The sequence below is a fragment of the Gopherus flavomarginatus genome, chromosome 2 (assembly GCF_025201925.1).
Source record: "Gopherus flavomarginatus isolate rGopFla2 chromosome 2, rGopFla2.mat.asm, whole genome shotgun sequence".
In the NCBI taxonomy this organism is placed as follows: domain Eukaryota; kingdom Metazoa; phylum Chordata; order Testudines; family Testudinidae; genus Gopherus; species Gopherus flavomarginatus.
In genome coordinates this window covers 20,882,994-20,896,276 of record NC_066618.1, presented here as the reverse complement: position 1 = coordinate 20,896,276, position 13,283 = coordinate 20,882,994, and the positions used below count along the sequence as shown (strand labels likewise).

Genomic DNA, 13,283 nt, shown 5'->3' with positions numbered 1-13,283 from the left:
TCCCAAGTGGTACTGTGTGTAAAATACTTTAAGCTAACCTGATCCATATCTGACAGAGCATTAAAGGATCTTATGAGGAACACATGTAGTGTGTATATGCAAGCTCTGTATCTAGTTCATATCTGGTATTGAAGTACATGAAGAACTGGATGGCTGTGGCAAGGATTAAATGATTGATAGACTTAAGAGTTCTGATGATTTTCATCATCTGTAGCTCCATCTTGCAGGTTATAGTCTGCAGCATATTCAAGTCCTCAGTATACAGAATGAGGTGAAACTCCAACCAGTGAAGAATATACTTTCCAGTACTACTCTCCTGAAAGCAACTAGATCTGTAGGGAGCTGACAGTGAGATTTTATTATAACATTTGCACTTAGGGGCCACCAAATGAAATTAATAGGCAGGAGGTTTAAAACAAATAAAAGGAAGTTCTTCTTCACACAGCCTACAGTCAACCTGGGGAACTCCTTGCCTGAGGAGGTTGTGAAGGCTAGGACCATAACAGGGTTTAAAAGAGAACTAGATAAATTCATGGAGGTTAAGTCAATGAATGGCTACTACCCAGAATGGGTAAGGAATGGTGCCCCTAGCCTCTGTTTGTCAGAGGGTGGAGATGGATGGCAGGAGAGAGATCACTTGATCATTACCTGTTAGGTTCACTCCCTCTGGGGCACCTGGCAATGGCCGCTGTCGGTAGACAGGATACTGGGCTACATGGACCTTTGGTCTGACCCAGTATGGCTATTCTTACATTCACTAGTTAACAGTAGCTAGGGATGAATTTTTACATGTAAATAGCAGTGAAGGAATAACTCAGGACTTACCTATCTTTCAGAGCCTTCTCTTTTTAACATATTTGCTGTTCTCAGGTTATCTTGTAGCTCCTTTCCTTGGAATTTGCTACCAATCCTTGAAAGGGGGCTAAGAAAGGGTGTTCGGTTTTCAGCAAAGAGAGGCTGAAATGGGGCAAGGTGGGGCACTGGCAGTGGGTTCAGAGAACCCACCAATTTTTCTCCATGGGTGCTCCAGACCCTGAGCACCCATAGAGTCAGCACCTATAGCAGGGTAAATTGGAGGTGATATTTCAGTGAGACTCAAAGTCACAACCTTCAGGATTGTAATCAAGCATCTTAGCCACATCCTTTACATTACATAAAAACAAGAAGGCGGCCTTGTGTCACCTCAGAGACTAACAAATTTACTGGGGCATAAGCTTTCCTAGGCTAGACCCCACTTCATCAGAGACAACCTGACAGTCAGAGACTATAGACCACCCCTCTGACTGTGCCCTTTCCTCTCCCCTGCAACTATCTCCGCTCGCGCCTGCGCAGAGCTTTTATAGTTTAGCTCCGCCTTTCCCAGCCCCTCTTTTCCGAATTGGCGCAGCCTCCTCACCTAGCCCCGCCCCCGGGGCCGTTTTGGCCCCGCTCCACTGATAGGTCAGCACGGCCCCCGCCCCGCCCCCGCCCCCTTATCTCGGGGTACTGCTAGCCACGCCTTGCTCTTAGCCCCGCCCCCTGGGATCGTACAAGCATTGGCGCTTGGGGACCATTCAGGTCTCGCCCCCCATTGTCGCGCGCCCTCGGGGCTGTTCTGACCACGCCCCTTGGGTCCCGCCCTTCTCCCTCCCCTGGCCGGGGGCTGGGCTAGTGGTGGCGCTGCGGACGTTGCCGCCGCGCCGTGACGCAGCCAGAGAGGCTGGGCCTTCCCCTACTCCTCCGCCGGACGGTGACAGCCCCGGGGAGGTAGCGAGCGCCGCTGGGGTTGTCGGTGGCTCCGGTCGCCTCGCTCGCCGCCAGGGACCCGGGAGCAGTCGGCGTTGCTGCTGGCCATGGTCCCCCGCCCGCCGCAGGAGGGGCAGGAGCAGAAGCGGCGGCCGCAGCCGCCATTGCGAGCCGGGGTTGCGGGAGTATGAAGGATGGAAGCGGACGAGGTGACAATTCGTGAGCAGAACTTCCACAGCCAAGTGCGGGAGTACACGGTGCGTACGGGGGTGACCCGCCCCGGAACCCCCCACCCCATGCAGCCCGCCCTGTAACCCCCCTTTATCCTGCCCCTCATGCCTCCCGCCCTGTAACACCGTCCCCCCATCCGGCCCTGGAAACTCTCCTCGTTCCGACCCCCACCCTGCCCCCCAATGCTCCTCATGCCCCTCCCCCTCATCCCACTTGCCCCGAGCCCCTCCCATCCCACCTGCCCTGGAACCCTCTTATTCTGACCCCCCATATTGTCTCCTCTGGAACCCTCCTTCATCCTTTTCCCCCTTGGAATCCCTGTTCATACCACCCCCACATCCTCCCCCCCGAGTCTCCTTCTTACCGACCCTTTTCCTGCCCCCCTCCTTGAGCCCATCCACCCTTCATCCTGCTTGCCCTGGAACCCTCCCCCCATCCTGCTGTCAAACCCCCTGCCTGCCACAGAATCACCCCCATACCTACCCTGATCCTGCCCCAGAACTTCCCCTTCATACTGACCCCCCAATCCTGACCACTCCAGAACCCCTTTTATATTGCTCCTTTGTATCCCATCCCTGGTCCTCTGCCCACAGTGGAACCCCCCCTGTGCTCCTCATCCTATCTGCCCTGGAGCACCTCTCATACCTTTCCTCTCCATCCTGCCTGCTCTGGAACCCCCTAACACCGCCCCAGACCATCCTGCCTGTCTTGTAACCTACCACCATCCTACCTCCCCATTAATCTCCTCATAGTGCCCCGTACTGTTCCACTCTATAACCCCCTCATAGTGCCCTCACTGTCCTGCTTGCCCTATATATCCCATCTTCATGCTGCTGTCTCTGTATCCTCCTATTTTACCGCACTACATCCTCTCATACTATTTCTCCCTCTCCTCATACTGCCCCATATCACACTCTGCCACTTCATATTGCCTTCTATTTATAATACATCTCTACCTCAATATAATGCAACCCGATATAACACGAATTCGGATATAATGCGGTAAAACAGCGCTCGGGGGGGTGATGGTGTGCACTCTGGCGGATCAAAGCAAGCTCAATATAATGAGGTTTCACCTATAACGCGGTAAGATTTTTTGGCTCCCGAGGACAGCGTTATATCGAGGTAGAGATGTACTACCTACTTATTTACCCATAGTGCCACTCCAACTTACTGTGTGCACCACCCTGTAGTTCCTCTGGTACTGCTTCATGACCCTTATCCATTATAGCCAGGTGGGGGAGTGCATGGTGTGCCTGGGGAGGCTTACCTGTGCCCCCATAATACCATCTCTGCAGTTACAACTCTTAACCTTAATTCCACAGATAAGTGATAGTGTACAGAGGACACATTGCATCTCTGTGCTTCTGTACTCCACCCGCACCCTCATGCTGCTGCATCATGCCTCCCACCAGTCAAGTATAGGAGTACACAGTATGTAGATGTGTCCTGCCACCCACCTACCATGCTGTCTTACAACTGCCCTCAATTCTCACCTCAGCCAAGTGTAGGAGTACACGGTGTGTACAGAGGGCATACATTCCTTTCGTACCTCCCGAAAATCCCCCTTCATGCCATCCCTAGTACTGTCCCATACTCCTCTCTCTCCCCCATAGTCAAATGCAGAAATACACTGAGCCTATGGGTGGTGTCTACTGCCCCAAACACCCCTGGAAACAACCAGATGCCACAACATAGATAGAGGGTTCTGGTAGGGCTCTCACGCTGTACTGTCTCATTCTCCCCCAGCCACGTGTGGGAGTATGTGGTGCATACATAAGTACTGTGAAGTGGGGGCAGACTATTGCAGTCAAAGGTACATGCTAGGTACTGGAAACATATCATTTTATACTGACCCATACCACCCTTAAAAAGTTTGCGAACATATATGCAAAGGTATATACATTACTAGATTATATTTGAAAATTGATCCCTTGAATAAGAATATGATTTCATATTCTAGTAATTTGTGGTGGCATATTTGTCAATTTTATTAGACAGCAATATTAAATTTGGGTGAGCTGTGTAAATCAGGTGAGATGACAGTGAACGGATTATTTGGCAGTGGGGACCTGACTGGATCCCTTAAGTACTCATTTCCATAGTTTCTAAAAAGGTGTAGAATTTTTTGTTAAAGTGTAGTATATTGTGGGTGGTGTTTGGACTCTACTGAAGCTGGTTCACGTTACACAATTCCCCCTGTTTTTCTTAAGTGAGTGCCAAAAGTTTAAGCAAGTTTGGTGCAGAAGGTCTATTGGAGGGGGTCCCTACTGCAATAGATCCTGAGGCCCACAAAACATGGCTCCTCTATTCGACATATTAACGAATCTGTAGGAGATGTATGTGATAGTGAGACTTCCAACAGTGTGGGGTATAGGAATAGCAAATGGTGGGGAAATGAGGATACAGGGATGGAGGATTTTTTTCAGTATAGAGAAAGGCTTGAAGTTTCCTGGGCAACCACCTTCCTTGTCCTCTCTCCCTTGCTCCATTCATGACCCCTCTATGTCAGTGGTCTCCAAACTTTTTTGATCGCGTACCCCCTGCCGCACCAGCTCTACCGTTTTTGCCAAAGCAAAAAAAAAAAAAAAAACAAACCAATCAGACTCCCGCCCGAACTGCCGAAGCAAAAAACAAAACCAAAAAACCACTCCTCCTGCCATGCACCCCCAAGGATCCTCTTGCACACCCCACTTTGGAGACCACTGTTCTATGTTTCCTTTAATCTACACTCCTATGGTATGTCTACATTGCCCTCTTGTTTTGGTGGCATATAGTGTACCTCTACCCATGTAGTGCCCTAGAATGGGTATAAATAGCAGCGTAGCCAAGGAGCCATGACTTTAGGCAAGTAAAGACGTGTGAAGAGTGTGGGTAAGTATGTGAGTACATATCCTGTGGCAACTCTACTCGTCCAAGCTGTGCTGCCCTACCTAGGCTGCTGTTTTTAGCAGTGTACTTATCCTGCTGCCATTGCCTTTCCCCACTAGAGGGAAAGACTCCAGAAGTGGGGAAAGGCTCTGGTTGTGGGGAAGCAGCAGGAAAGAGCTTGAGGAGCTCTCTGCTGCTGGAGCCTTTGCCTGCTGCAGGGGGGGAAGGGGGGGCGGTTCCCAGCTTCCTCACCCCTGCCAGAGCGTTTCCTCCCCTCAGTGAAAGGCTCTGTCAGCAGAAACCTTTCCCGGAGCCTCCCTGTTACTAGAGTCTTTCATTGACACGTGTAGCCACACACTGCACTGTGGAAGCAGCTTGCTTTTTGCTGCAGCATATAGCTACATGTACACTGCATGCCACTGACACTGATGTGTAGTGTAGACATAGTCCGTGGGCTCCTATGTACCTCCTTATCCATCAGTGCCCTGCCTATGTTTTGCTCCCACATGTGATGCTTCCTCTTGTGCTTTGTGAAGGTGCCCACTGTTCTGCGACTGGAAGCATGACTTCATGTTACATCTCTTTGTACAGCCCAGTGTGACAGTACACAGTGCCTGTAGATGCCCAAAACCTGCCAAAAGCTAAGCAAAGATTAACTCACCTATATGCGTAAATATCCCTGAAGCAGTAGCTTAGATCTTGTACTAGGACTTACTTTGGTGTCTCTCAGGTGCAGGGGCGTGCACAGAAATAAAAATCTGGCCACTTTTGTAGGGGCACTTTCTGTGCTACCTGAGGAGCTGGCTCTCCTTGCTTCAGCCTCGAGGTCGGAGGAGCTGGCTCTTTTCCCTTCCCCCTGCGTCCTGGTGGAGCTCACTCGTGCCTGAAGGAGCTGGATCTCCCACCTTGGCCTGCTGCCAGTGGAGCTCACACTCCCTACCCTGGAAGAGTTCTTTGCCCTGCTGACTGGGGGGGCCCCATGCCCTGCTTATCCTCCCTTGTGCACACCCTTGCTTAGGGGAGTGGTTTATTCATACCCCTGAGCGACATAAGTTTTGCTGACATAAGCCATAGTGTAGACATAGCCTAAGGTTACTTGATGATCTTGCTAGCGGTGCCTATATTTAGATAACTGAGGCAAAGTATTCTCAGTGAAGGACTTCCTATTCTTGAGCCATTCTTGAGGTGTTAATTGCCCACTTCATTTTATGTGGTTTCTTGCAGTGTTTGTTAACCCCATATGCTTAACAATCTGTTCCTTGTATTTAGCTGTTTACCTTTTCCATACCTCAAGAAGAGCTGTGTGAAGCTCAAAAACTTGTCTCTTCCACCAATTGAAGTTGGTCAAATAAAAAAGTATTACCTTATCCACCTTGTCTTTCATATTCTTGAGCCAGTTTATTGATCTTTAGTATTCTGCAAGACCATCTGTTTTCTCAGGGTTTTGATAGAAGGGATAATGTAGGGATAGTTCATGTGTATTTTATTAAATTCATGTACAGTGTGGCTAGAGAGTCTCATAAATGCATTTTAGAAGTGTAGAAATAAAAGTAGTCCCTACCTATAGCTAAGTGAGAGTGTATCCCCCGTGCAGCTTCCCTGTAGCCTCCTGTTCCTCTTAACAATTATGAAGTATATGGTGAGTATCATTTTAGCACAATTTCTTTTTATCTCCTCAAAGCTTCCTGAAGCAAAATGGAGTACGCAGTAACACTCTTGTGCACCCTCCTGTTACCCTGAGTCTTGTCCCCTGCTAATCAAGACAATACACACAACATCCGCATCAGGAACTGTACTGTAACCTAAATGCCACCACTTTCCAGTATTTTAACAGTGAGTTGTGCATACTTATCTCCACAACTGAGATAATATGCTCCACCTTCTGATGTGTGCAAATAACATCAATTTAAACCAGGGTAGGAGGCAGTGATATAACTAAGGGAAGAGTTTGGCATTAGTTACATGGAGTGAACTTCTGGTGGGTTATGTGACAGTATACAAGTGAGAGTGAACTTTACCAAATCTACTAGTATTTTAGCAGTTTTAAAGATTATGTGATACAAATAAAAATAGTCTGTGTTTTGTGTCAGGAAAGTGTAGTTCTTGTTTCTTCCAATAGCATGCCTTAGGAAGGGAAGCAACAAAATTCCTGTAGATAAAAGAAATGAAATAATTTCTGATGCTCTTTTTAAAAAACAGCTGCATGAAATTCCTAGATTACAGTTCTGTGGTTTGATAAATAAATCTTTAATTTAATCCTAAATAAATCTTTAATCTAATAATTTCTGTATTATAGTTGGCCTGTTCTAAATGTTTCATTTTTGAAAACCGGTAAAATAAAACTGAGATATAATCACATTTTTCTTTAGTAAAGGAGTTTCTCTCTTCCTCTGGATTGGTGTACTCACTGCATGGAAGAAGGCAAGGAAATGTGGTATGGGTTTTAACTATGCCACAAATTTATTAGTCAAATTACCTCCAAGGGGACAGTCTACTGCAGTCACTCGCACCCCATTGATCATTTGCCAATTCTTGTGGGCTCCCACCATCGGGGGAGCCAGTCATCAAACTAGGAGAGACTAAGGGCACTTCTATTTGTCTGCTAGCATCCCTTCTCCTTCCAGGGCTTGAGGTGACAGGGGACTTCGACCCCCAGAGAGCACTGCCATCAAGCACGTTGGTGGGGCAGTCCCCCTGGGTAGTGCTCCAGCCCCAGTTTGTTTGCTGCAGGGCTTAGATACGTTACCCCCATCTCTAACATCGGTACCGGGCAAATTAGTCGAAACAATAGTTAAGAATAAAATTGTCAGACACATAGAAAAACATAAACTGTTGAGCAATAGTCAACATGGTTTCTGTAAAGGGAAATCGTCTCTTACTGATCTATTAGAGTTCTTTGAAGGGGTCAGCAAACATGTGAACAAGGAGGATCTAGTGGACATAGCATAGTTAGATTTCCAGAAAGCCTTTGACAAGGTCCCTCACCAAAGGCTCTTACATAAATTAAGCTGTCATGGGATAAAAGGGAAGGTCCTTTCATGGATTGAAAACTGGTTAAAAGAGAGGGAACGAAGTGTAAGAATTAATGATAAATTCTCAGAATGGAGAGGGGTAACTAGTGGTGTTCCCCAAGGGTCAGTCCTTGGACCAATCCTATTCAATTTATTCATAAATGATCTGGAGAAAGGGGTAAACAGTGAGGTGGCAAAGTTTGCAGGTGATTCTAAACTACTCAAGATAGTTAAGACCAAAACAGATTGTGAAGAACTTCAAAAAAATCTCACAAAACTAAGTGATTGGGCAACAAAATGGCAAATGAAATTTAATGTGGATAAATGTAAAGTAATGCACATTGGAAAAAACAACCCCAACTATACATACAATATGATAAGGGCTAATTTAGCTACATCGAGTCAGGAAAAAGATCTTGGCATCATCGTGGATAGTTCTCTGAAGATGTCCACGCAGTGCGTAGAGGCGGTCAAAAAAGCAAACAGGATGTTAGGAATCATTAAAAAGGGAATAGAGAATAAGACTGAGAATATATTACTGCCCTTATATAAATCCATGGTACGCCCACATCTCGAATACTATGTACAGATGTGATCTCCTCACCTCAAAAAAGATATTCTAGCACTAGAAAAGGTTCAGAAAAGGGCAACTAAAATGATTAGGGGTTTGGAGAGGATCCCATACGAGGAAAGATTAAAGAGGCTAGGCCTCTTCACCTTGGAAAAGAGGAGACTAAGGGGGGATATGATAGAGGTATATAAAATCATGAGTGATGTGAAGAAAGTGGATAAGGAAAAGTTATTTACTTATTCCCATAATACAAGAACTAGGGGTCACTAATGAAATTAATAGGTAGCAGGTTTAAAACAAATAAAAGGAAGTTCTTCACACAGCGCACGGTCAACTTGTGGAACGCCTTACCTGAGGAGGTTGTGAAGGCTGGGACTATAACAATGTTTAAAAGGGAACTGGATAAATTCATGGTGGCTAAGTCCATAAATGGCTGTTAGCCAGGAAGGGTAAAGAATGGTGTCCCTAGCCTCTGTTCATCAGAGGATGGAGATGGATGGCAGGAGAGAGATCACTTGATCATTGCTTGTTAGCTTCACTCCCTCTGGGGCACCTGGCATTTGCCACTGTCGGTAGACAGATACTGGGCTAGATGGACCTGTGGTCTGACCCGGTACGGCCATTCTTATGTTCTTATCAAGAGATGCCCTTGGGATGCCCATAAGTTACTTTTTTGGATCTGGAGCCTAAATCAGTGAGTTCCTGCACGGGGCACCTGCCACAAGGAAGCAGCAGCATCAGTTGGGCTGCTTCCATCCCACCCTGCATGGACTACCTAGAAGTTTGGCCAGCGCAATTCTGAGATCATCCAAGAACATATTGCACTTATATCAGAGAAATGCATTCCTTCCTTTGGATAAAGCTCAGTCATGCTCTGAGCTTCGTGACGATGTCTGATAATAGACCCACCTCGGGACTCCAGCCATGTTTTTACTTCCTATGGTCCTTCCTCTGGGCCATATTCACCTTTTTGTGAGTGTACTGCAGTCGGCCAAACCTTGCGGGCCAACATTTCCAACAGTACTATCCCCACACTGGGAAATATGTTCACCAGCAGTCCAAAATCCTGCTTAGCCTTCAAAATCAGTTTGAAGTTGGAGCACATTCCCAAGTTGTTCTTCCCTAGGTGGATAATGATGATGTCAGGCATGTCCTCCCAGGGTACCAGCCCATGCAAGAAGAGCATGAGCTGGTCCTAGGATATGCCCTGTCTGCCATGCCAATACAGAATCACATCCCTTCCAATGTCCACCTGTGAGCCTCTCGCCAAATTTCGTGCTCTCTTGTAAGCCCAGTGCACAATGCTGTGCTCTCAAATCCCTATTCTCAACTGTGTGTGCTGCAATATATTCTTTATGATAGACATGGGGGAGGAAGCAGACATGATTAAAACCTGTGGTGCTTACTGCCTACCGCCTGCATTACCTTCCCCTCAGACACCTGCCATAGGAATTACAGACCCTGGATTGCAGTGTCCTATAGCTTGGACCTCTGACTCACCCATGCCCAACTGGGTAACCACTGTTGAGGCCCCTGTACAGAAAGAGTGGGAGACATGCTCTCCTGGTGGCAAGCTGAAGAATAAGAACTGTTTCGGAAAGACTCTCACAAACTGGAATTTGGTTAGGAAGGAATGGTCACTGTGTAGAAACGGGACCCCCCTCACTGAGTTGGCATTGAGCCACATATGTCTGCAGTGTCTGTACAGGGTGCAGGTTCATCTTACCAGAACGGTGCAGAACAGCAGCCTCACTGAACCGCCTTTGGTCTGTTTTTGACCTGTGGACCTTGAGCTACAGAGAATCACCTTCTCACTGCACGTCATGTAGTTTGGGAGCCCACCCTGAAGAGTCTCCATTGGCTGAAAGCGCCAGCTCACTGACCTGAAAGGCCCCAAAGAAAGCCAACACAAAGGCTTCCTTGAAGAATACAACTTCACACCCGTCCACCCCTGGATGGCAGATGCAAGGAAGAACTTCAACTGATTGCCTTAGTACCTGCAAGGTCACTAGTTTCCTGACATTGCTCCGTGTCCCAGAAGCCTGTGCCCAACCTTCCAGCATCCTATGGGCCATGGATCCCCTACAGGGGTCCAGATGACCTATAGACTCGCAGTCAAAGGACACCACAGCTAACTGGTTAGCTGTTGTCGGTGGTGCCAGCCATTGCCTATGTAGTGAGATCATGAACTGCAAGGTTTTGGAGATCTGGGCTCTCAGCCCCCGAATGCTTGGAATACCTCAGGTGCCATCATGTAGGCCAAACAGGTGCATGGTGCAATGATCCCTTGGCTGTGGATATTGTTTCTAGCAATGAAGATATCATAGGGCTGCCAGCATCTGGTCTGGTACCTCTGATGTTAGTACTCTGAATCTGTTGACTGGCCGTTGAGAGAGAGTTTCATTTATGCCTTTGGTAAGCCCAGGTACGTGTTGTCAGTGAAATGAAAGTTGAAATGGCGAAAACGGAGAACGAAAGTCCTCACAAGCCTCGTTATCCTGTCAGATTTAGTGGACTGAAAGTTCACCAAGTGACTAACTGCGTGATTGTTGCACCAAAACCTCATCCACTTGTCCTTGAACTCCCCATCCTGAATAGTGACCAGAATGGGGAAGAAATCCAGGAATGTGATGTCCTTCAAAACTCCAGACTCCCTCCATTCCTGGGGCCACTCATGGGCACACCAGTGCTCTCTGAAATAGAAGCCAAAATCTGTCCTGCTTGCTGCATCTGAGTGGACTTGCAAGTCAGCCTTGATCATGTAAACATCCCTCCATATAGACACCCCATTACAGTGAGTGAGGAATCTGTGCCAGGTCTTCCTTAATCTCTGTAGTGACCTTCATAAAGTGGTGTGGGCCCATATCTCAATAGTAACAGTAGCAAACTGCTCACAAAAGGCATGCCCGGAGGCTATGACTTTCCATATAATGTTCAAGTTGTCCAAGAGGGATTGGAGATCCCTTAGACAAATGTTTTTGGTCTTGCTGACTCTAACAACCATATGTGTTTTAACGCCATAAATTTGTCCCAACGTAGGTGGGACTGCCCCTGGACTATGTTGTGCTCAGTGCCTAGGTACATCAACGTGTTCTCAGGTCCCTCAGTTTTTTCATCAGCTAGGGGAATACCCAATTTGCCCATCAGCTCCTGAAAAACCCAAAGGAGCCCCTTACACTCATCCTGCCTGAAAACAGAAATTTGTCCAGATAGTGTGTCAGCTGCTGGCATCCTACACACCGCCTGACTGCTCAGTCCAGAGCCTTGTGCTGAATTTTTTCAAAGGTTGCCCATGAAATAGCACAGCCCATGGACATTGTTCTGTCCACATAAAGCTGATCGTGAAAGAGGTCACAGTCAGCTGGGTGGCCTGGGAAAATGCAGAAGGCTCACTTAATGTCGTTCTTTCCAAGCAAGGCAAGAAGGCAATATGAGGTGCCATGTGCCTAATGTTAAATAATGCGTAGCACATGGTGTACAACCTGGGGTTGATCGCATTGTTCACTGATTTCCCTCTTTTGGGTATAAGAGATAGTGAATGAGATGATACTCACCAGGAGCTTTTAGGGATAAGGCTCACAGGGGAGATATGGAGATCAGGCAACAGCATTTGCTGGACAGGACCTGCAACTTTGCCAAACCAACCTCCTTTTGAATCTTGTCCCTGGACATGCCCTTTAACAGATATGAGGTAATTTGCCGTTTTGTGCACCCTCTCCCCTTCTATGGGATCGTGAACAAAACCCTCCCACAAATATATAGAATGCTCTTCCTTGGAATAATCCCTTAAAAGGTGGCTAAAACACCAAGTTAATTGTAGATATCACCTCTTTCAGCCATTCTGGCCCTTCCCCTGTTCTGTGCTGTCTTGGGTTGCTCCCCGCATCCTCTGGGGAAGGTGTGCTTAGAACATGAGCAGCCTGAATATTTGTGCCTGCCTCCACAATGCCTGCATTCCATGCCTAAACTTACGGGATTCATGAAAACACTTCCCTGTCTCTGTACGCCCAGCATGAAAGCCTTGGCTGGCCAGGTACTGGTGCCTTGAGCCTTGCCCTGTCCCCCCTTTTCACACCCTGACTTTACCAGTATATAGCCACTATTGATGAAAGGGCCTATAATGGGCACCCCCAAGCCAGGCACTACAGCCATAGTTCCTGACTGGTTTCTTTCCAGCACAAGAAGTGGTTCAGGGTTCCTTCATTCTAAATTGCTCATCACCAGAGCCCTGAGGTGCCTCAAAAAGTATTATATAGCCTACATAAAATATGTAGATACTTCATCATGGGCATATGCATTGCTGGTTATAGCTGTCCCATCATTCCCATGTAGGTGATTTAGGCTATAAGCTGCTTGTCCCAATTCATCTATATCTTTGGATGCCTTATACTATCTTTTTCTCTCCTCTCCACTTTATCCCTCTCTTCCGGTATAGGCTCTCCCTGAACTGCAGGGAGAATACGTCCATGTAATCTGCTCGCCCTATGTTCTCCTGTGTTAACTGAAGGATGGGCCCCCAACTGATCTGAAGCAGCTGCATATGAGACCGCATTCAAACCCACATTAGTCGACCTCTTGGGTTGCTGCATTAAAGGCTATGGGGCCAGCAGTTGTGATATTGAAATCTGTAGGGCTACCATCTGAGGAACCGGTGGCTGGAGGGTTGTCCTCTGGGGGCTCTGGACATTGTGGTCCCCCTGTACCTGCAGTCATCAGGGTTTTGGAGCAAACCCCGGAGCTGGAGCGCGAAGCAGCAGTGGAGCTGCAGGTTTTTTCCTGAAGCTGGAGCGGAGCCCTGGCAGTTGTAGGGCATATTTTGTGACCTCCCCTCTGTTTATGTCCCACTTGTGTGCCCCTGCAGGCCTGACTCTGAA

At 47.5% G+C, this 13,283-nt stretch overlaps 1 protein-coding gene across 3 annotated transcripts in view; it reads left to right on the top strand.

The window, feature by feature from the left end:
- The first annotated feature begins 1,626 nt into the window (after positions 1-1,626).
- LMBR1 (limb development membrane protein 1) overlaps positions 1,627-13,283 on the top strand; it is a 132,179-nt gene continuing 120,522 nt past the window's right edge. Inside the window, exon 1 of one of the 3 annotated variants that reach the window (XM_050942263.1) lies at positions 1,627-1,982. In XM_050942263.1, the coding sequence (XP_050798220.1) occupies positions 1,920-1,982 (63 nt within the window). In that variant the 5' untranslated portion in view covers positions 1,627-1,919. The remainder of the gene's footprint in view (positions 1,983-13,283) is intronic. The other 2 variants (XM_050942264.1, XM_050942262.1) reach the window with 2 other exon arrangements.